The sequence below is a fragment of the Exophiala spinifera genome (genome assembly GCF_000836115.1).
Source record: "Exophiala spinifera strain CBS 89968 unplaced genomic scaffold supercont1.6, whole genome shotgun sequence".
NCBI classification, from domain to species: domain Eukaryota; kingdom Fungi; phylum Ascomycota; class Eurotiomycetes; order Chaetothyriales; family Herpotrichiellaceae; genus Exophiala; species Exophiala spinifera.
This window is the reverse complement of record NW_015622518.1, coordinates 476,247-499,082: the sequence shown is the minus strand read 5'-3', so window position 1 is coordinate 499,082 and position 22,836 is coordinate 476,247. Positions and strand designations below refer to the sequence as shown.

General features: G+C 50.8%; 7 protein-coding genes across 7 annotated transcripts; 3 read left to right on the top strand and 4 right to left on the bottom strand.

Annotated features, from left to right (window-relative positions):
- Positions 1-1,171: 1,171 nt before the first annotated feature.
- Positions 1,172-4,973, top strand: PV08_08097 (uncharacterized protein; the record flags this gene model as incomplete). Its single annotated transcript, XM_016382423.1, has 2 exons — positions 1,172-1,456; positions 1,518-4,973. 2 exons carry the CDS (start codon positions 1,172-1,174, stop codon positions 4,971-4,973), a joined length of 3,741 nt encoding a protein of 1,246 aa, XP_016233126.1.
- A 2,297-nt stretch (positions 4,974-7,270) lies between these two features.
- Positions 7,271-8,200, bottom strand: PV08_08096 (uncharacterized protein; the record flags this gene model as incomplete). Its single annotated transcript, XM_016382422.1, has 1 exon — positions 7,271-8,200. The coding sequence occupies one exon, from the start codon at positions 8,198-8,200 to the stop codon at positions 7,271-7,273; it is 930 nt and encodes a 309-aa protein (XP_016233125.1).
- A 373-nt stretch (positions 8,201-8,573) lies between these two features.
- Positions 8,574-9,494, bottom strand: PV08_08095 (uncharacterized protein; the record flags this gene model as incomplete). Its single annotated transcript, XM_016382421.1, has 1 exon — positions 8,574-9,494. One exon carries the CDS (start codon positions 9,492-9,494, stop codon positions 8,574-8,576), a length of 921 nt encoding a protein of 306 aa, XP_016233124.1.
- Positions 9,495-9,992: 498 nt separating this feature from the next.
- PV08_08094 (uncharacterized protein) lies at positions 9,993-15,501 on the top strand (the record flags this gene model as incomplete). Its single annotated transcript, XM_016382420.1, has 2 exons — positions 9,993-10,066; positions 10,113-15,501. 2 exons carry the CDS (start codon positions 9,993-9,995, stop codon positions 15,499-15,501), a joined length of 5,463 nt encoding a protein of 1,820 aa, XP_016233123.1.
- Positions 15,502-15,652: 151 nt separating this feature from the next.
- PV08_08093 (uncharacterized protein) lies at positions 15,653-16,618 on the bottom strand (the record flags this gene model as incomplete). The annotated part of the gene is made up of 1 exon (XM_016382419.1): positions 15,653-16,618. The coding sequence occupies one exon, from the start codon at positions 16,616-16,618 to the stop codon at positions 15,653-15,655; it is 966 nt and encodes a 321-aa protein (XP_016233122.1).
- A 338-nt stretch (positions 16,619-16,956) lies between these two features.
- On the top strand, positions 16,957-19,109 carry PV08_08092 (uncharacterized protein; the record flags this gene model as incomplete). The annotated part of the gene is made up of 2 exons (XM_016382418.1): positions 16,957-18,097; positions 18,145-19,109. The coding sequence occupies 2 exons, from the start codon at positions 16,957-16,959 to the stop codon at positions 19,107-19,109; spliced, it is 2,106 nt and encodes a 701-aa protein (XP_016233121.1).
- A 250-nt stretch (positions 19,110-19,359) lies between these two features.
- PV08_08091 (uncharacterized protein) lies at positions 19,360-20,431 on the bottom strand (the record flags this gene model as incomplete). Its single annotated transcript, XM_016382417.1, has 2 exons — positions 19,360-19,465; positions 19,533-20,431. The coding sequence occupies 2 exons, from the start codon at positions 20,429-20,431 to the stop codon at positions 19,360-19,362; spliced, it is 1,005 nt and encodes a 334-aa protein (XP_016233120.1).
- Between the last annotated feature and the right edge of the window lie 2,405 nt (positions 20,432-22,836).

Below are 22,836 nucleotides of genomic sequence, written 5' to 3'. Positions count from 1 at the left end.
CTGCCATGCATCCGCTTAGCTTGTGTGTGTCACACGGTGCCAGAATACTGGGGGTTAGTAATGGCCTCTCCGTTGACACCCCTTTTTGGGGACGGAAAGGCTGAATAAGGCGTGACTAACGTCAGTAGGCTTGGTATCTCTGACTGCAATTCGGCCGGGCTCATACTTCAACGCTGAATAAAGCCTTTATGTACGCTTTTCATGAGCGATGGAGCCGCCGGAACTTTTGTAACATACCTGTACCGTGAAGTTGAATCAGGTGAGTGTCAGTTGTTTGTAGCCTCTGGCTTGGCGGAATGAGTACGGGTTCTCCAAGGCTGGGGCCTCAGACGATCGAGATATTCCGCCGATTGCTCAACAGTCAGCTTTGCCAAGGGCGATTTGCCTCACACGAAAGACCAACGGGAGCTGGCGAGAGAATACGAGACAAAAGCATGCTCTTCCTCCCGATCAAGCCTCGTCTTACAGCACCTTCCTTATTTGGCAGCTCTCAAACCTACCTTGAATACGACGGCATACGCTTCAGCATCCTGATTCCAGTGGATCGAGCTAGAGCAGAAGAGTGAATAGATAGATATGTGGCACCTGAACTGCACATGTCCCTGAAAAGCTTGGTCTTGCGAAGGCCGAGGGGAGCGTTCGGAGTGAGATGGAGTATTCTCGCAACAAGTCATTATGCGGATGGGCAGAAGCAACAATGCTCATGAAGATAAAATGTGTCCGGCCTTGACGTGCTCAGATTCACAAGATTATCAGCGTAGTCTTGGTTGTAGATGATCCGCTGTATCTTCGAAGGTGCGGTGGGGTGCTGAGTGATGTTGCCCGAGATCCGATCAATGATAGCTTGAGATTACCAGATTGCCACAGGAACAACAAGGTCGGTGTCATTGGGTAAGATGCCATTATGGATTCGAAGTGGAAAACTCGAGGAAACAAAGAGCCAGACCATCCAAGATCCTCCAGCGTTCCCAGTCCCTGCACGGGTCCCTGAGGTACCTAGGTACTGTGGCTCTTCTCAACATGGAAGGTGTGGCGACCTCACAATAGTTGCTGTATCTCTCAGTGTTGATGAAGCCTGCCATCCGTCGAGACACCATACACACACCATTACCTGCGATACGGCTTCTGGAACTGCAGGTGACTCCCACACCTGGCAAGATGCTCAATAGATATGAACGCATACCCAGATGACTACACCCTTCATAACTTGCCCCTCCTGCTTGTCTCTGGTCTGGCTGACGGCAATCATTCGACTCCGGAACCAAGAAGTCGGACGTATCCTTTTTTGCAGGATGGCGGGTTCATGATCAGAATAGATGCTCCTAACGTGCGCGGGCCTCTAGCGGAGCAACTTCTCCAGGCATTCAACTCACAAGACGCATCGAATGTCCCATGGCACTCTCGATCGGTGACTGCACGTAATGGTAAGATCTACAAGATCGCAACTGTCGGACGGGTAGGTTAGCAACACCCTCAGTACCGTATAACTGAGATTGTCAACTAATACGTATGTTCAGATCTACACACTTCCGCCTCGTAAAGCGCCGCCGCCGCCTTATTCTCCCCGTCTATCGGCCACTGTTGCAAATGGCAGCCCTCCTCCACCGCTCGTACTACACTCGCCGCTGTCTCCGTTGACACCTATCTCGCCCTTGTATGCTGACGGGATATTCTCTCCTTTGTGGATTACGAAACACCAGTCTCGGATACCTTGCGCATTCCTGACATGCTTCTCTCTCACGTCCGATCCACATACAAGCTCTTTGCACGACAATAAGCTGAAGTCTGAGGTCGGTAACATTCGCAGTGTGCTTTCTTCGACCAACTACAAAACCAAACTTGTGGTCATTCTCATTGGTGATGGCTTCATAAATGCGTCTGACCTCGAAGATCGTTGCTATACCATTCGTCGCTCAGGAGGGCTCGATGGGAAGAGCATCTTCTTTCTCCCCCACAATGCTTCTGCCGTTGAGGTAACTGAATTCGTCAGCTCCGTTCTTTCAACTCTGCACTCTCCCTGTGTAGAATACTACCGCGATCTCTCCAAACACTGCCGTCGAAAGCGCAATCGAAATGTTGTTCCGCAACCTACCATACAGCCTGGAGTCTCACACGTATTGCCTCTCCAAGGTTGGAATGTCAGATATGAGTTCAAGCTTGGAGTTCTGGCGGAGTTCCGGCAAGAGATGGATGCTGCTTGTCGCAATTATGAGACTGCTTATGACGCCTTGTTCAGTCCCGAGGTTATCGAGACAATCGCCGATTGGAGTCCACGTTTCCATGAAGCCAGATCGCTGGCAGACGTCATGGCGTTGCGCATAATCAGGTGTTTGTTATGGGTTGATCAAGGTACGACGGCTGTCAGATCATGGATCGCCCACCGAGAAAGAGTCAGGGACTTTCTTGACCGTCGAGGTAAAGGGACTGACAACTATGGGTGGGAGGCCTGGCAAAGTAACTGGGCAACCGTAATGGCCGATTTGGTTTCGAGGTCAGAATACCCGTTGCTTAATACCAAAATGCAGGATGTAGATCTCCTTCCCATCTTTGTTGCGGCTGAAAAAACCAGCCCGGTGGTCGATCGCAGCACTCCTTGGGAGCTACTTCATCATGAAGGGTACTGGCTGGATATTGCGAGGAAGTGCACAGCTGCGCGGCGGAAGTGGGCTCTACAAATTCCGGACGAGGATCGACAGTCCCCTGGACGCTCCCCTGCATCTATGGTAGCAAGCAAGGCTCATCTCTATGATACGTATCTTGCTCTTGAACCGTACCGTGAGGTACCAACTGATGGAAGTGATGGATACGATCATGCATCGTCTATCATCTCCCAACTGGAAGACGCGATCAAATATTTTTCTGAACGTGGCCAGCTACGCAAGGTTGATCTTTTGCGACTTGAGCAGGCCCTGGAACACGTCCGATCCGAGTCCTGGGCTGCGGCTATTGATATGCTTCAGCCTCTATGGCAGAATCAACAGTGGAGGCGATCAGGCTGGTGGCAGCTTCTACAAAAACTCGGCTGGTCTCTTTTGGATTGTCTTTCTCAGTCTCAAAATCCAGAGTTGCATATGCAGCTATCATGGGAACTCTTGAGCGGCGTCTTCGAAAGCAAGACTGGACCTGGCTTCGATTTACATGAAGTTCTTCGAAATATCAGTGCTGAAGGCTCGCCACAATTTGCCGCAATTGACATGGATCAAGCGTTATCGCCTATTTTCCCGTCCTTTGCTTTTTCAACCCACGATGTATTCGTTGGAGAGCCTCTGGAGTGTCAATTGACATTGCACTCAAAGGCACAAGAGACGCTTGCTCCCGTCAGACTCTCGGAGGTCAAGGTTGTCTTTGAGGGTAGTCTGAACCCTATTTATCTGGTCGCAGAAGAGGCTGGAGAGGCTGGATCAAATATCACCGGCTCGTCTTCTGCTAACTTCCAGGATGTCGTACTCCAAGACTCGAATCTAGTTAAGAGGATGTCTTCTGCTGGCGCCATTGTCTCTCTTGCTGGAAAAGCTGATTTGGTGATGCCATCGAGTTGCACCAAGATTTTTCGCCTACGAATCACTCCGCGTGAAGCTGGCGATGTAGCGGTCGCTTCGATCACCTTGCTTGTGAATGGACCTAACTATTCGCTTGCAGTCACCTGTTCTGACTTCGAACACTCTGTGGCCCAATGGTGGGAAACGAAGAATGGTATACCAATCCCACGACTCCTCGGCGAGGAGTCCAATGCTTACAACAAGATCACCGTACAACCCAAACCGCCAAAACTGCAAATTGAAGTGCCAGGACTTCGCAGGGCCTACTACGCAAACGAAACGATCGAGATTGCATTTGGTCTTCAGAACGACGAAGAAGAAGCTGCCATGCTCTCTGTCACGGTTCGTATGATCAGTCCGGTGGAGGATTCTGCGCGGATAAGATGGCTTGATCCTGGAATTCAGGATGCGACAAATTCAGAAACAGGGGTCCTGATCTTGCCCCCACGAGACCTGGGGACAATAGCGGCCAACGAAAGTACTACTGTATCTGTCTGCATCGATGAAACAGTCGTTGCAGTCGATCACGAAGTTGAGCTTGTTGCAACTTACACACTGGTTTCGGAACCCGAGACGGTTCTAACAAAGAGTCTGGCGATTGATGTCGTCGTAATTCGTCCCTTTGAGGCGAATTATGACTTCGTACCACGTCTCGATCTCGAGCCGTGGCCCAGTTTCTTTCAGGCGCCCCCAATAGAGAGAGATTCATCAACACCTCTCGGCTTAAGACATCGATACTGGGTGACTGCAAATCTCTACTCTTTTGCTGATGAGCCTCTGACTATCGAGGCTATTATTCTTACGGCAACTAAAGTTGAGGGAAGTGCGACGTGCTCATCAACCACCGGCATGGTAAGAAGACCCGGGATGGAATCTGCCCAGGACAAGGCAACGATCTCATCGTCGGTTTTGCCGGACCAGACTACAATATTTGACTTCGAGTTATCTTTGCAGAAGGTAGTCCTCGGGGACCGCCATACTGTTGGGGTCGACCTCGCCCTAGAAATTGGCTGGCGGCGACAAGATTCCAATGGAGTCAACACCACGGTACTTGAGGTCCCCAAGCTAGTAGCTGCAATGGCTGAACCGAGAGTGCTACTCACTGCTTCTCAAGCTACGTTGAGTGCCTCGGGGCCTTCAGTGCACAAGCTAGTGTTTACGCTTGAGAACCCGAGCATGCACTTTCTCACCTTCAACGTCTCATTAGACGCTGCCGAAGACTTTGCTTTCAGCGGTCCGAAGGCATGTTCTTTAAGTCTCGTCCCCATCAGTAGGCAATCGCTCACATACAGGATCCTGCCAAACAAGAGAGATAAATGGGTCGAAGTGCACCTCAATGTGATAGACGCGTATTTCGGACAGACATTGAGAATTCTGCCTGGCGGCGACGGCGTGAAGGTGGATAAGAAAGGCAAGGTATTCGTGAAGGTATGACGGTGCAGAGAATGCAACCTCGTAGCCATCTACTACCTATGCCATCGCAATCATAAAGTACTTCTAGAAAATTCAAGGTATCGAGGACGCCCTGAATGTGAGATCGATGTAGGAGCCGTTGTTTACATATCTGACCTACGGGAAGCACGCCTCAACTGGCGGTATCATATGGGAAGCTTTGCCTTCTTCGATGAGGCGTGCTGTTGCCTGGCCATAGCCTAAAGCACAATGTTGAAATATGGGTGCGTCGCCCCTTACAAGAGAATGACGAGGTCGTGATACGTGATCTCGAAGTTCCAAAATTCCTGGAAAGCCATCTTCACTTCACGCACAGCGCAGGACCGGATGGTGCCAATCGCATCACGGCCACTAACCAGGCTATCTTCCACAGACCATGGCCTTGAGATGCTTAACTTGACGACGAACGCACCCCGGAAATCGTTGCTCAATGGCCAATATTGATATAATATTGCTTTGGATCAACATGTCGACTGCTTCGAGAGGAAGATTGTCATTTTTACAAAGACGAAGGATCCCGAGCACGCACCACAGTCACCCGGCGGACACATCGGGAAAAGCGATTCCAGTGTCCGGTATTGTGCACCGCAGACACCAGAAATCGACGGGGAGCAGCCCTTGTGAGTCACCAACGTCTCCGCCCTGCTCATCCGAGTCAGTCAAGCCTTGTGCAATCCTGGGGGGTGGGCTTGTGCCCTTTGAGCTAATTGAACGCGTGGCCTGTTCGGGACTCTGCTTCTGGGTACGGGATATTACACATGAATACATGAAGTCTCGCGTTCGAATGGTTGATTAGTGCCACGCGGGATTGGGGGCTAGCTTTACGACACAGACCTTCGCCTTCTGAAAAGATTGTTCTCAATTGGAAGGGGTCTCGTCAAGTCAATCTCATTGGGAATGATCGAGGGTGAGTTCGCGACTCCGGATGCACCTTTCCTTGAAATGGTCCATGGCTGGATGCTCTTTATTGGCTGGGCCTCGAGGCGTAATACTATAAACGAGGGCATCTGTGAGCCTGACTGGAGACAAACGCTGGGACACCATGATGCATAGCCTCACCCACGCTATCTGGGACACCGCCTCCTTTGGATTTGAACTTGGTTCGCCCCTTAAGACGAATGAAGTATAAAGACATACGAGTTGTCGAGATGTGCAACAGTCTCGCGCAAAGAATATTCTCTGCCTTCCCACGATACCTTGCAATCAAGCCTTAGGATCAAAGCGGTACGCAAAGGAACGTCGGCTAATGCATATTCATTCTGAGACTCCCTAAGGTCGCAGGCCATGACACTGACGGAGGCTCGACCAAACAGCCATAGGCCAATGGCCTGGTATCGAGATGGATTCATCGTCACAGAGGACATCAGCCCAGCCGACTTTGAAGAGCTCAGGGCCTCTTTAGCTTTTTCATCCCAAAAGAATAGGAGCAAGGATTCTCTAAACGCAGACGCAAAATACCTTGTTTTATTCACCCCAACCCCGCTCGAAGGAGAAACGAACCTGTATATTGGCTATGTGTGCTTCAAACCCGGCTCATCCGCTAGAAGGGTTGACGTGATTGAGACAGCCTTGAATCAGAGTTGGTGCCATCAAGGTCTTGAGGATTGGATGTTACAGTGTGCCCGCGAGTGGCTCGACCCCCCCAAAAGGTGCAAGGGGCGATGAGATTCGGTTTACGGCGAAAAGATTGACAGCTGTCGAGCCTTCCACGGTACTTGGACAGAGGAAAACCGCGAGCTTCGTCGAATTTGACGAACGCTGTCGCTTCCTGATGATATGGGGAGGGGTGCAAAACAACGTCAAGCTTCCTCCCTTTTCAAGCCGACTTTCACTCCTCCTTATCTCTTCAGATGTTCGTCTCTCAGAACAGCTATATCGACCTGCAAGAACGGGAGCGAAAGTGTTATGTAACCAGCTTTTGTGGTGGCTCATCAGATCCAGCTCTCTGAACAATTGGTCCATATCATTGATGATGATGATCTGAGACGTGTAAGTTCCAACGAGCCAGAGCCGACGCCACTGTTGACACTGGAGGCCAAAACCTGTCCCGTGGTGATATACCCAGAACTGTGCGAGTGATGAGTGCATAAAATGGCGTCCCCAAAAGCCGAATGTTTCACCTTGGCTAGCCACAGACATAACTGAGATGAGAAGGTCGTTTGGGAGCAGGGAGTATAGAGGGGGGTGTTTCGTGACCATGGTACAATAGTGTAATGATACGTTGAAGGGGAGAGCGGTTGCAACATGTAGGCTATAAATAGACCCGTACTGAGCCTACTTCACGGGGTTGATATCACTCTCGCGGCCCCTTCGCGGAACAACAACATGGCGTAGACCTTGTGAAAGGCGTGCAGGGAGCCGAGACGACTCTGCGTGTTCGCCGAAGGGTTACATGCGACTGATGAATTGGTGATTGTCACCGTGCCGGAAGAACTGGATTTGGCACCGGATTCCGTAGTAGCATGATCGCCTTTGTCGTAGGGGCCTCGATGTACAGAGAACCGGTGGAAGCCCGAAAAGTGTGTCGTGTCCGAGCCGAACCCGATGTCTACGTAGCTTTCCCCGGCGGAGTCACCGGTACCCGTGTCGTCGTCGTGCGTTGAGATGTGGTAGTCGACGACTTGGAAGGCTCCGAAGAGCGTCGCGTAGAGTGGCGGGAGTTTGCTTGGAGAGAGATCATTGCATGACCAGATTTGGTCACGCCCGGGATCGTCTTTGATTGCTGCGAAGAGCGTGAGTTTGAGTTCTCGTTGATAGCAAAATATTATCCATCTGGGGAAGATGGTGGTGGTGGTGGTGGAGGAGGAGGAGGAGGAGGAGGAGGAGGCAGGATCAAGTCGTAACTTACTGCTGAAACCCACGATTCTACGACGCAGAAGAATGTTGAGAAGACCCAAAAGCCTCCGCTCGGGAGTGAAGACCCAGCCGCCGAAATAGCCCTGGACGAAGGTTGCGAGGATCTGTTCGTCTGACCATGACTGTCGGGATGGTGGGAGCTTGAAAGTTATCGACCGCGAGTCCGTCACGCCCTTGTGATCTCGCGGGTTGACGACGGAGAGATGGGTTTGGGATTGAACGAAGCTTGGTGGAGGCGACTCCGTTCTCGTGTTGCTAGTTGGTACACTCGAGAGAGAGTGCGAGACGTTGTAGAGGTAGTAAGGGGCTGTGACAGCTACCGTGGCAGCGAGGATACGTGAGGACGTGATCATGCTGCTCGAGGTGACAGTTCACGTCAATTGTCGCAAGGTCTTGACAGGTTCCTCGGGAGAAAGAACCACTTGCAACCCTCAACTCTGGTCCTCAAGATGGCCGCTATATTGCTCTTGAGGAAGCAAGAATAATATCCGGAGGACTATTTCGTGAATGAGCCGGGATCACATGCGCCGGCACGAGAATTGCTTAAGGCCGTAAGACGTGGGCATGACCCCTCGATGTCAATCGAACTTTGAACTCATTTAGCTTCATGGATGATGAAAAAAGAGACGACATGATGCGTATACGTTAGTTGGTGAATTTATGTTTTATGGTTTATTCTGTTCCAGGTGCCCTGGTATACACGGCGTCCTGAGTCGAACGGAAACATCAAATGTACTGGGCTATGACTTTCTCCACCTCAGCCTCGTCGAGAAGGGGTACACCAAGAAGATCATTCTCAGTTTCGACGAATTCACTACCGTATCCTTCACCCCAAATCGCACTTGCGAGGAAGTTTATCATCGCACCAGGGATTTCCTCAACCTTTCCACTCTTGAGAACCTCAAATGACTGATTCTTCAACTCTTCCGTATCGGCAGCCTTGTAAGTCCATTCTGCGGGATCCAAACGTTTAGCGATGTCAATGATCTTCTTCTGGGTGATGACAGTCTCGTGAACGCGAATCTCGCGATTTTTCGTTTCTTCCGGGTGAGAAAAAATGCCCACGACTGCTTTGGCAACGCCAGCCAGTGTCGTGGTACTGAATCTACGATCTCCACCATTGTAAAGAGTCGCCGTGTGCTTCTTGAGGTCAACGCCTAAGAATCCGAACTTCACCCCCCAATCGAAAAAGGCACCATTTATGACTGCCGTGTAGCTCCAGCCGGGATTCTTCGCTGCAACCTCTTCGATCTTTTCTTGAGTGGCGATTTTGGCTCCGTATACCGGAAGGGCTTTGGCCTTGGGGTTGGTAGTATCCGATCCAAACTCCGAGGGGATGAAACGCGACACGCCAGCCTGGACTGAGGCCTCTATCAGCGGAGCCTGCGCGCCCACCGATGTCGTGGTCAATGTGGAAACGACACCGTAATGTCCCTCGAGAGCTTTCTTCAGAGACTCCACGGAGGTATAGTCGACGGCGGCATATTCGACATTGGCACCGGCTGGGATTCCTTCTTTCTTGGTACTGGCAGAGCGAGTCAAGATAGTGACGGCGTGTCCGGCTTCGAGAAGAGCAAGGACAACCGGAAGGCCTAGAGAGCCCACGCCAGCGACGGCGATACGTTTGGAAGAGCTCGTAGAGGACATGGTTGTGTTGTGTTGTATTTTACTGGGTTGTGTTGCCGGGTGTTTGTCCGAGCTTGTATGAACAAATTGCTTGAAGCTTGAAGGTGTTGATGGAGCACCAGAAAACCACGGGAAGCAGAGCACGTCTTATAGTCGACGAGCTCTTGCAACCCCGGCATCTTGTAATTCCGCTGCTGAACAATCTCTCCGACATTGCAATGCTTCAGGAGACTCGAGACAGGTTTGCCTGGCAAGGCTGCTTAGCAAATCCGAGCCTCAGACAGGAGAGACGTCGAAGCTGCTCAATGCGAGTCGGAACAATTCAACCCCGGTCGCTCCAAAGAAAGTCGCCGGGCCTACTCCGCAACAAAGGAGCCACAAAAGCGCCAAGACCGGTGACTGGTACGGTGAAGCAACAAGACCGCGTTCGCGCAATATCTGTAGAACTGGTAAATAATTCAGAGGCCAGGACGTTGTTGACAAACAATCACATGCTGTCAAGCGACAGCCATTCTAATCATGGCGCCAGGCTCACTGAGCCCCGTCTACCTCCCGGACCTGGGCAGGTGTCTCTCCGGCGACCTGCTGCTACCGTGAGTATCCCCTGCATGTTTGGAGAACCGCTTTTGACGTATTCAGATCTTGGGACGATCTCCTTGACGCACTACTTTCTCACGACGATACGAGATCAAGTCTTGCAGTAGAGATTCTTTCGGGCGATCGCCCCAAAAAGATCCTGTCGCAGTCATATCCGTCTTTCCCAAAGCCCTCGCCCTCTTCGAAAACAGCATTCGATACATCTAGCGCAGGAATAAAGCCTTCCCCGGACTATCTCTACGATGTTGACCAGCTCAAGGCAGATGCTCTGTGGCTCAGTCGGCAGGTGAACATCGACGAATTGGAAGCGTTTCGTCTCGCGATCCTGGAATGGCAATATAGTGCAGAGTCTCGGCTGCAAGAAGGCTATTCTGAGGCTGAAGTTGCTAGTCTCAAGAGTGCCCTCGGAGCGGCCTTCGTGGACAAGCACTTGCAGGGTCCACAGTCACAGAGCGAGGATGTCTTCAACAGCGAAGGCTCGCGCCGAACAAGGTTGGCACGCAGGTTTTTGCAAGAGAAGGTTACCATTCTCCGGTTGCGCAAAGAGCTTCTAGATACCAGTCTCCTGCCCGAGGCTGTGGGTGTCTCCTCTTCTCAACTGCGCAGTCTAGCGGCCGAATTGCCTTCAGCACCACAAGACTCTATTGCAGATGAAGTTGAGACCGCTATTATTGCTATTCGGGACCAGTTGAAAGACCTGGAGAATGGGAGAACTTGGGATCTTGACGAATCCAACGTCTTGTTGTTGCGCGACAGTAGTGACACATCATCTTTGGAGACTATCGGGGTTGTACTAGAGGTTTTGCTGCTGCGTGTACGACAGTCAAAGATGACTGTATCTTCAGCTGCTCTCGTCCATTGGCTAGAACTGATGTCCTCGGTCGGATTCTTCTCCACGTTCACTTCACAAGTCAGTAGACAGCTGGCCGCGATTCAGCAAATCCAGTCGCTTGGGTCTTTTGTGTCGGCTGCTCTTTTCAACCTCGCATCGACAATCGCGAGCTTGAATGAGACCGCATCGTCTTCTCAGCAAAGACAGCAGAGCCGGCTCAGTGAATATCTCCACGACATCGAGTCTATTCACGAGTGCAACGAGATATTGGCCAAGCACGCAATCCTTGGGAATATCCAGGCCGGTCCAGCGATTCTTGCCTGGGCAATCATCGTCCACGAGATATGGACTTTGGCTAACACAATAAAGGAGGCTCGAGAAAGCCACCATGCCCAGAGGGCCATAGATGGAGTGTCTACCTTCGACACCGCGACCGGTCGACGGAGCTCTGGAAGTAGTGCTTCCACACAGCAAAGCATTTTCGAAGACCTTCTGGACGGCATCTCTATGGGCAACTCCCAAGAAGACCCTTCCAGTCCACTGCTTGATGCAACTATTGACCAATGCAACGTCTTCGATTATGTCACGCACCTTAGTGCGTCAGCACAGGATCCATTAAGCATTCTCTCTGCGTTTGAACTACAAATACTTCAAGAATTGGTCACAGTCTCTCAGTCTTTCCTTGGATACACACCAGAATTGGTATCAGCTCAGTTAGGTCTCTTGTCAAACACATATCGCGACATTTCGAACAAACGACCATATGACCCAGCAGTTGATTTTGTTGAGGACAAGTTTCTGCTCGCGGGGTTTTATGATGTCTCGGCAGCTCGCTTTCCATACGAGTGTCTGCCTTTCCTACGGTTTTCACGAGCTCTAGCCAAAGCGGATATCTTTAACGATCAGAGAATTCACTATGTGGAGTTTCGCCTTCGCAATCTTACCACATTCACCCAGGCAGCTGTCAAGGGTGTGCAGTACAAAATAATACGGGAAGATGAGAGCGACAGTTTTGTCGCGCTGGAGAAGCCCATCAATATGCTCGACCTGACACAGAACAGGTTGCTAGCATTTTCCACCCGGGACACCTCTTCTTTATCCGTGCTACCTGCGGACTCTGTTGGGCAAGTTATCTCTGACCCTGATGCTCCAGTCAAAATCATCAAATGGGAAGTGAACTATTCGTGTCTCTCGTATATTGGAAAACTGCTCGAATGCCGATACATGAAAACACTCCAGACCTGTCTTTCGCCACACGATGATCAACAAGCAGTGGTGTCAGAAGGTATAGGTCTTATTGCAGATTTGTTGTCCAGTATCCTCCAGAAGGCCGCCGGAGAGGAGCCTACAGAAGAGGTGCGGCAGCACTGTGTCGCTATCCTTGAAGAATCGAGCAACCAGCTGCAGTCTGCTGGAAGTATCGAGTCGCTTGTCTTCGAGATCCTGGAGCAAGAGCTCCAGGCCTTCCGCCAGAGGTCAGTTGCAACCTTCAACTGCGACGTCTTACTATCTTGTTTAGACTTCGTTATTGTACTGAGCAAGATCCAGCCTCATATGGTATGGTCTGGAATCAATCGAACAAGCCTTCTTGGTCGTCATTCGACTTCAACTTACATCTTGGGGATTGTATCTGCGGTAGAAGTGCCTACAAGAACTTTTGTCTTTCTGGCGAAATGTGCAGAACTCTATCGATCTCTCGTGGAGCTCACCTTACGAAGTTATCGATACGATTCCAGCATGAGTGGTGGTGTCACTTCGGTCAGACGACATTCGATGTTACCTACGACTCTGCGAACTCAAACCTCGATCTTATCAACCTCAACTGAGATTATGTTCAATGCTTTCCAAGAGATATCTGAATGGCTGTTTCAGTCTGCGGAGCAGCGGAATCATATTGGCAGTCTTATCATGGACACATTCTCTGATATAACCCGCTACGCCTTCGATGTCGGGCAGGGTCTTGATTCGAACACATCGGTCACAAATCCCTTTGTTGAACCTGCCAAATACCTTGTTTCGTCGTTTCGAGACCCGAGCTTCGATAATGCAGCAATTTCATCCGTCCTTCGCTTTCTCGTCATCAGGCATCATGAAACGTTCGGCACCACCCACGTGGACTCTCTAGAGCCACGTTTGGAATCTGCCTTGTCTCTTGCAACAATTCTGGTTCGTTTTGGAGACATAGAAGATGCTCAATTTACATCTGCCGAGTTACATATCTTCAACTCTATGCCTTCTTTGATACGACTTCTTCTGACGAAAAAGCTGCTGCGAAAACAATGTCTGCGATTGATGCGATCTATTTTGACGGCAATAGAACGCCAGAAACCCACTTCCTTGCTAGGGCATTTAGGATCCGCTTCCTGCATCGACCTGCTCCATCTCCTTAGACATATTGACCAAGAATCTCAATCTTTGGAGGAACGATCTGAGCTGTGGAAGTTTCTTGCCTCCCTCGTGAATGATACCCAGCAATGGCTAGCAACGGTAATCCTGAATGGCACTGTGCCGGACGGCCCAAGTCGAATCAAGGAGGAATCGGTGCGCACGAGACATTTTCGCGGAAAGACATTCTTGGTTTCTGCGATCGAGGAACTCACAAACATTCGTAACCTGTCTCAGGCGGTTGCCATTCCCATGCTAGACTTCGTCCTCGAAGCGCAGCAGAACTGGTCATGGGTCACGGAAGATGTCGCATCTTCTTCAGGACTCGTATCGAAGCTCAGCTCATTCGTGTCACAAAGTGCGTGGAGCCAGTCAGACGAAACAGAACTTGCGAAATGGAATTTGATTGCTGCTCGTGTTACGGATATCTCCAACCACCACTTACATCATGCAAAGGCGGCGAAAGACGTTAATGACGTGAAAGCCTTTATCCCGTTGCTTGAGTGGCTCACCTCATACGCCGTCGAAGTCTCTCTCTACAAGTCTTCGCTGCATGCAAACCTGAAGAAAAACTTCTCGGCAAAATACACCGGCTTGTCGACTTTGGATATAAAAAGGACTGGAGTCACCGAACAAGAGTATGGCCCTAATTTCTACTACGACATCGACTATGCAGACAAATTGCTCGCTGTCGATCCACACTGGCGGGGGAGAAAGGTCCAGTCTGCCGAACAGTCCTTTACTGCCGAGTTTCGCAAGGCGAATACGAACCTGTCTGTTGTTGATTCTGAGTTGAAACTCCTAGCCAGTCTGCAGCGTCTCTGCGTGGATCACTGTCGGTCTTTCGCTCGAGACCGAGAGTGCCAAAAAATCATGGCGCGTCTGGTCCGGGTTTGTCTGCAGTCAAATGCAAGAGCATATCCTCCAGAGAGCATCTTCGACTCGCTATTTCAAACAAGACTAGACCTATCTGTGGCGCTTTTGGGTGAGCTCCTCACCGCTGGAGCGAAAGGAGAGGATTTCTACCAATTATTACAGCCTGCCTGGGACGCCGTAAGATTCCGAAATGGATCTTATGAGCAGGCAATCATCAACAATGACTTGCCGTATTGGCGATCAACGCTGTATACTCTCTTCATGGCCATGCAGTTCCATGTAAAAAAGAAGACCAAGGCGACATCTATTCCCGGGACAAGCAACGCGATCATCCCGATAGCATCGACTAACACCACGTTCCTCGAAATCACTAGTGACATCATTGCCAAAGGCTTCGAATCGGTTGTCGGAGCTCTACAGGACCAGAAGCTCAACAAGAACAAGACCAGCAGTGATGAGAACAGTCTCGTTGGACCACGCGATGTCACTTTACTATTGATGCTTGCGCAAGCCATCCTCAGATTACCCACTCTCCCACAGTTTGTGGCTGAAATGTCGGCGAGAATCATTAACTCTGGACTCTTATCCTCATGCTTGCTGCTGTATTCTTGGTCGCATTTGCTCACTAGGCCAGATCTCGACGACCAGCCACGCTACGCGGATTTTTGCGTTCAGTTACTAGCGTCACTCTCCTCCCTGCCACCCGTAGCGGAGCACATGGCTGTTGAGGGCGTGCTAAGCCGGCTGATGACCTCCAAGACAACCGAATCCTTGCAACGAGTCCCGGGCGGTCTATCCCATGTCGATCAAAGACCCGGCGGCGCTTTTCTCTACCGTGTATGGGCAGCGGGAATGCTCCCATTATGCTTGAATCTCCTTCATGGAGTTGGCGGAGCTATTGCTGGAGAGATCTCAATTTTCCTCAATCAATTTCCCAATCAACTGACCCGTGCCAGCACCAGCTTCATGCTCGCACCTCAGACTAGAACTGAAGGGACAGAGCTGACTTTGACCGTGGCCAGTGAGGCGGCAACACTCGCTCTCATATCATACATCTTGTCGTCATATCGAGACGCTGGTGCTTCTGCAGCAGTTGACCCGACAACAGTACTGCCGTTAAAAGGCTACGACGAGCACCGGAAAGCCATTGCAGAGGATATACGAGATATGATAGCCTTGAAGGCAGATGTTAGACGCAGAATGACCGTGCCTGCTGATGAAAGAGAATCAAGTTGGCAAGACTCGAATGAAGGAGATAAACTGGATGAAAAAATTGTGAATGAGTTGAAGATAGCCTTGACAGCCCTAGGAAGGGAGGATGATGATGACGATAAGTGAAACAAGCGCGGCTAGGTAATTGATGTGTCCAGTCCATGCAGGGATCCAGAGGTGATCCCGGCTATCATCTTAACAAAATATGGATCGATCCCTCCATTTTCTTCCCCGATTGTCAAATCTTCTGTCTGTGACCGAATGCAACCGTGAAAAGTCAACTGTTTACGACCTGAAGAATTCCTGTGATCGATTGAATCAGACCGAACATTAACGTCAGTACAATCGCAATCACCGCGAACCAGAAGGTGTAGAACTGATTACTATCCCTCTTATCATGCACCCACTGCTTGAGCGTTCGAGGCTTTGAGGTCTCGAATGCCTGCTGAATGGCAACCAAATGACTACCCCAGTGCGGATAGTCTTGGGGGTTTCGAGAAACGCTTGCAACGAGGCCAATCTCGACGTCGGGCTCCGCTCTTCGACGGACACGCCTGTTCCAGCGCTTGTGTGGCGACTCGCCGTACGGGAAGAGGAGAGCCAGAGTCGCCGCAGTCTCTTGCATGAAACCCTTTGGGTATCCACTGTGCCCGCGTTCCTTGAGAAATGATGCATGTCGGAAAAGGGTCAGCATGCGCTGACTCTGGTCGTATCTCAGGTGCTCTTTCAATTCGCTGCTCCACACAATCTCGATGCCCGCGATCTGATTGAGACTCCGGGCCGTTACTCGGAAATCCGCTGGTCTCGGGTTTGAAGCGGCAAGATCGCTTGAGGGAAGGTTTCTAGAAAGGCAATCCCGCAACGTTTCGTCTTCCGACCAATCCGACGTCCCAAACATCAACCATATTGACGCAGCAAACTTAAGTGCATCTTGTACATTCTGCTCCGGCTGGTTCGATAGCCACGCATGCTTCTGTTGATCCGATATGACTGGTAATTGGAGGTCCCGTAGACGCTTGTCTTTGTTGGACTTCAGCACTGCGACTAGATCTATAATGTCGTTCCCATTTGTCGGGCAGACTTTGCCTGTATCCAAGATCGCTATTTTGGCATTGTAGTATTCCATGAAGAGGTCGCCTTCCTTAGATCCTGGCTGGACTCGTAGGCCCCAGAGTCTCTCAACCAGGGATTTGCCCAAGTCAGCCCCCCCCTGTATACCTCCATCCACAACGACCTTTCCCATTATTCTAGATGTCACCGCTACCTGTCACAGAAGGGCACGCTATGTCTATGGATTTTGCTTCAGAGAATGATTATCAGGAAATCAGGCTGAAGATTCATCAATGTGGCATTGCACAGCTGCTTCACAGACACTCCCAGCCTCATTGGTGCTTCAAATCTCCTCGTTTATATGCGCCAATGCTGATCAGCCACATGTGCGCCATCTATTATCCCTGCTTTGAGAGAGGTTAAACTGTGGCAGTGCACTCTTGCCCTCAGGCAGGAGGTTTATCTTTCTCAGCCTGACCGCCTCTGATTTTTCATCGCTTCCAACGACCATAGACAGCCAGCTTTGCAACCATGAATGGCATTCAGGCAGCTGTACGAAGAGGTGACATCCTATTAACAGTGGATGTTCAGCAAGCAACTGTTGACAGTGATCGAAATACTATGAATAATATCCCGACTTCCTGGAAACCGGATCGACAACCAAGCCTACTCACAGATGTGTTTCGAAAGATGCGTTCGTCAACATCAGGAGATCAGACGTTCTGGACTTCATTGTGCCGACCGTGTCAGCTCGACTCAGTTGATGGCTTTAAATCCCGACCACTAGAGGGGAGTGGCGCTTGGGATATCTCTGGACCTGTGCTGGCCCATTGGAATGAACAACTTATCCATGCCGTTCACGTTATTTTTCAGCAGCATAAGAGGGAAATCCTACAAGGGACAGCATGGGAGTTAGCTATTGATTGCTGGATGATTGGTCCTTCTCAGCATGAAGCTCGTCCCAACATTGTTCTAGCGTGTCTTGATAAAGGCACAGTCAAACGCTTCACGAACAAAATTATGCAGGACACGACGTTTAAGAAGTCAGGGTTCAGAGTCATCGGGAGGCGTGGTAGCTTACGCTTCCTTGGAGTCCAAGATAGCTCCTCACAGAGGTTGCCGACATACGATGTTCCCATTGATCCCTGCGGTCTCTATGTGGACATCATCAACAATTCAGAGCGCACAGATATACGAAAGGCAACAGTGGGTGGTCTGATACTTGTGGGGGATGTTCTTCATTACTTAACATCAGGCCATGTCTTCTTGAAGAAATTCGAATCTCCCACGGACGAGAATGATCAATTTATCAATGGAGCGGACATCGTTGCACCTCGAGAAGGGGTTCCAGCCCAACACATTGCGAGGCCCTGGAAATACAAAGATTATGGAGATCCTACCCAAAACGTGGGCATGGAAGGAGACTGGGCCCTGCTGAAACCGACTCCGAAGAATTTATCTGACCTAAAATACCTTGTGAATCATACAAGTAGTCTGGAAACGAATGTCTACGTCGAGAATTACCGTGATGTTTCCGACGCCTGTGAGCCAGTATTGCTACAACAAGGTGGGCGAGACTTAGCGAGGATTGCTTGTTCGCAAGCCTTATCTCTTATTCCATCCGCGGACGGAAGAGCCATGAATTTTGGTCACAAGGTCTGGCGGTCAAGTGGTACATCCTCAATGAAAAACCCTCGTATCTCAGCTAACAATTTGCAGTACCTGGAGAGAGCGGGTCATGGATAATCGATTCAGTCTCTGGGGATCTTCTTGGTATTCTTACCGCAGTATCAATGGCTGACGAGATTTCCTACATGCTTCGTGCCCCGGACGTTTTCAACTGCTTGTCGAGCTGCAAAGCAAAAACGGTACGATTACCTCGCGCAGATCACTTCAAAAAGAGCAATGATGCGCTTGTACTCTTACTAAAATCTCTTATGGAACTCGATCAACCAGATCTTATTAGGAAGTTCTTGCTCCAGATGGAAGTTTCGGAAAGGGCTCAATTGTTGGAATCTCGATGGGGCCGGAAATTGATAGCTAAGGGTGCTGAAATGAGATCTGTTGTGCTTGTGCGTCTTATTCTTGAGATGGAATCTACAGATCCACGGTGGATGGCCAAGCAAATGTCGTCTGAGCTTGAAACCGCGTGTTTGAAAGGCTCCGAAGCAGCGGTGTGGACCCTGTTGGAAGCGGGCGCTGACCCGAAGGAGGGGGGATGTCTCTGCATCGCGGTATTTTCCAATAGCAAGGACGTCGTGAAGCTGCTTCTGGAGGCGGGCGCGATTGGAAGCCCCGACGCATTTTACGCTTGGGAAGAGACAGTAAGTCGACGACATTACGAAATGGTGCCGATGTTTCTCGCTGCCGGAGTTGAAAAGCTCGACCAAGGTCTCTCAGCTGCGATGCGCCGTGCGGATGAGGCCGGCGATGACCGAATGAGGTTCCTCCTTATCCAAGCCGGTGCGGATTTATCATCTTTGAAGAGCTTGATGTATCTACCACCTGAAAGTGGTAAGAAGGAAGTGCTACAGCATCCAAATCCCTATGCCACAAAGATGGGAATGAACGCCTCCAAGTCTGGTCCCCAAACCATTCACAAGAATACAGGCGACGAAGAAGCTACTGGACGAACCAAAATACAGGAGCAGGCTTTCGACGAGGAAGACACTGAGGTTTATTGAGAAGGGGATCGAGATCGGCGGAAGAAATGAATGACACCAATGCCACTAGAAGCACCCAAGGATGACTTCATGACTCCCAGAGACAGCTGGTGCTTCGTGGGGAGTCTCACAGCCAGGCAGATGGCAACAAGTCAGAGTTTGTGCATTCAACTGACGATCTGTCGAAACATGTTATGATAAGTATTATTGTCTGTAGGAAATCTGGTGTTTGTGCAACGCCATGTATGTATACGTAACTGTCTGGCCAAAGCTACACCGCAAGAGTCGGATCATCTCTCTTGAAGACCTCTACGATCTCTCCCCATACCTTCTGTCGCGTCCTGATCGCGTCTTCACCAGTCACCACCGACCCAGGACTGAAAAGAAAATGTCAGTCGGTGTTTGTTCCAAGACGCATTCATCAGACATGGTGGGGAATCTTACTCTGTAAAAACCTGGTTCTCGAGGAACATCCCATGCGACTCTGGCCCCTTGAGCGCAGCATCGATATACGCAAGCGATCCTTCGACGACGTCACGCGCAAGTGCCCTCTGCAAGATCCGTAAGACCAGAGGCGCCTTCTCTCCTCTCGCAGGCGAGAGAAGATCAGACTTGCAAAATCCAGGTGTCACACAGTTGACGACCACCTTGCTCTTGTGCTTTGACGCTAACGCCGCCATTTCAATTGCAATGTATATATCGAGCAGCTTGCTCACCGCGTACCGCTCCGCCGGATTTGCTGCCTGGCCCCGTTCGAACCTCTGCCTGTCGTTGAGAGCCTGTAGGATATCACTCGCATGCCGTTCTTGGAAATTATTCTTCAAGTTCAGCATGAAGTGTATGTCGCTGGCCACAATGACCAGGTGTGGATTGGTAGCGCTGGAGCGTTCGAGAAGCGGAAGGAGCCTGAGGCTCAACAGCGCGGTCGACAGGTCATTGACTTGGAGTGTCTTTTCCCAGCCGTCGCGAGTCTGTGACCACTTCCCCGTAGCGAGACCTGCGTTGAGAATTGCCACGTCCAGGCGGCCACCTGCGTTGATGTGGTCCTCGACGCGTCGAGCAAAAGTCTTGACGCTCTCAAAGGATTCCATGTCGAGCGGCCACACTTCAACTGCGTCTTTGGGAGCCTTTGTGCTCGTCAAGACATCTTCTCTGGCCTGTTCGCCTTTGGAAAGGGTGCGGACACCCATTAGCACTTTCGAGGCGCCGAGTTGGAGAGCGTGCCGGCATGCTTCGCGGGCTAGACCCGTGTTGGCACCGGTGCAGAGGACGGTTTGGCCTTGAAAGGAGGCCCGCGGGGGGACTTTGAGCTTGTGAAAAGGCACAGACAGGACGTGGAGCATGGTTGCCGGAGGGCTAGGTTAGAGTGCTTGATAACGAGGTATAGGTGGCGGCTTGCCAGGTATTCAAGATCACGCTACGGTAGAGGTCGGGATGAGGCTCAGTGGTGACTTGTTTATTTATTGTACTGCGATATGGGTGTCAAATCGATTAGCTTGGTGCCCCTAGGCTGAATCATGGCACTTCTTTTGGTATCTGCCCATTTTCTATTCTGTCTGCCTTCGGAGCTTTGGCCCGTTTGTCGCTTTTCACATTCTATGGGATGAAGTATTCGCCCGAGCAACACAGATTGCCCCTTTAAGACAGCCTCGTCGGACTGGGATTGTTCCGCGCCGGGCTCAGTACTGCAGTGTCATTGGCCGCCCGAACAGCCTTGTTCCCTGTTAAGGCAATAGCTAGCGGTCTTGCCAGTGCTCGTACCCACCCAATCACAATGGGCGAGGCTGTGAACCCAGCGCGCTCCAAGGACGCCCTTTTTGTCGAACCCAGCCATGGCGGCTTCGTCAGCGGAAACCCGTGGGGGGTCTCTTACGTAGATACCTTGTCCTGTGAACCTACAACTTCCTGCAGAGATGGTTCATTGGATTATTAATATGAAGAATTCACCAGCCTCTCGCCCGCACGAACCGGAGACTTTACCTTGATTATTGGTCGAACGAGGGTAAAACTTTATAATTGAGGTTTCTCTAGAGCTCTCATGGACATCAGCCTAGAAAGAACTGTGGTGAATGAAGAAGTTCTGTAATACTAATACTACTGCTTCTTCTTCTCTATGATAGTTTGACAAGTGCTAAAATCATCACAAGTTAATCAAATCAAGCAAGTCCCATGCACGGGCTTACGAACTGTTCGCAACTCCTACAACCTCATCAAGGTTTCGTCGCCGAGCCGTCTCGGTGGCTGTCAATCGTTCTTCCCAACCAAATCAAGGTCACAAGTTCTTACGTTCGCAGAAAATGGCAAAAAGTTGCCGAACGTCTCTCGAATCAGGCCAGAAAGGCTGTCCACAGGGTGTGAGACTTCCACCCGACGCGCAAAAGGATACCGCCGGAGTCGAACAGCTGTATAAGGGTCAGCCTCCCGGCCTGATCCTCACTACTGCGAGACATTGCATTAGATCAAAGCAAGGTGTTCGTGAGGCTTTCTAGCTGGCGCAGAACACTACTACTGACGCGCATCATGCATGAGGGGCGAACCTTCTTGACCTACTCATCACCACTGCACAGTCTGGGATGCTGCATCAATCAGAGCGGATGATTTGTGGAGTTTCTCCTGTCTGGCGCGAACGACTGCTCCTGACTTGCACGGGGATCACCAACCCTTTGCCCAATTCTTCACTAGTGCAGAGATCTTGACAGTGCATATCGACGCAGAGCCGGTGTGAGATCCCCGTCTAGCGCAAGAGGCGACCACTGGACACTGCATGAGGTAGGTGAGACAAACTCGCCAGCCACAACCTTCTCGCTGCAAGAGCAGTCTCGTTGAGGCTAATGTTCAACTACCGACTAGCTGCTTCCGGCTGCGCATAGGCCACCCTGGGGAGCGCCGACTCCCGCGCGAGGAGAAGAGTCGCGGTCGTATCACACCTACGTGCAGAGCAAGAGAACAAGAATAGTACGAGAGATCAGAAGAGAAGAGACTCGTTACGGCGACGGCACATTCTTCCTCTGCCGGGCCTCATGACTTTCACTACATCTCTCCAAGGTGGAGGACCTTCACAGAGGAGAATGCTGAGAGTTCTAGTCGGTGTCAATCACTTCATCATGTTGAAACGGTCCTCTATGCCGTATGGTGACTACTCGTCGCCTGAAGAATCAAGGCGTCGTCTCTGCACGTGTCAACGGTGGCAGGGGCTTTGCAAGCTTGTCCCAGCCCTCGGAGATGCACTTGCATGGAAACTCCCTTATCTCATATTCTGTTATCAAAGCGCGAGATTTGCCCGTTGCTGGAGGGAGCGCCGGCCAATCGTGAAATCCTCAGACGCTGGGAGCTGATACACGACAAGAACAGTATGAGAAAGGAGAAGATGATGAAGAAGGAAGCAGACAATCTCTTTGTTGTAAGGGAGCGTCTGCCATTTTGGTGCGTGGTAGATACGGAGTACACCTAGTGCATTATGCATTGGTACATGTAGTAGGATAGCAAAGGCCTTCGTGAAGACCTGATTCGCTATCTTTGGCGTTGACTTTCCCCAACGTACCAGTCGCCTGAGACTTGCAAAGGGAAGCGCGCTCGAGACCATCTTAGATCGAGGTCCAGAAAAGCCCAGCCACCCCCCAGCGTGGCAGTGGCTTCGGCTATCTGATCCTGTCAAAGCATGGGCTGCGACCGCGTTTATATGCGGCATGGGATAAGGCACCCCAGCCTCAAAGTGGGAAAATCGAAAGCAGCACACTGAGAAAAATCA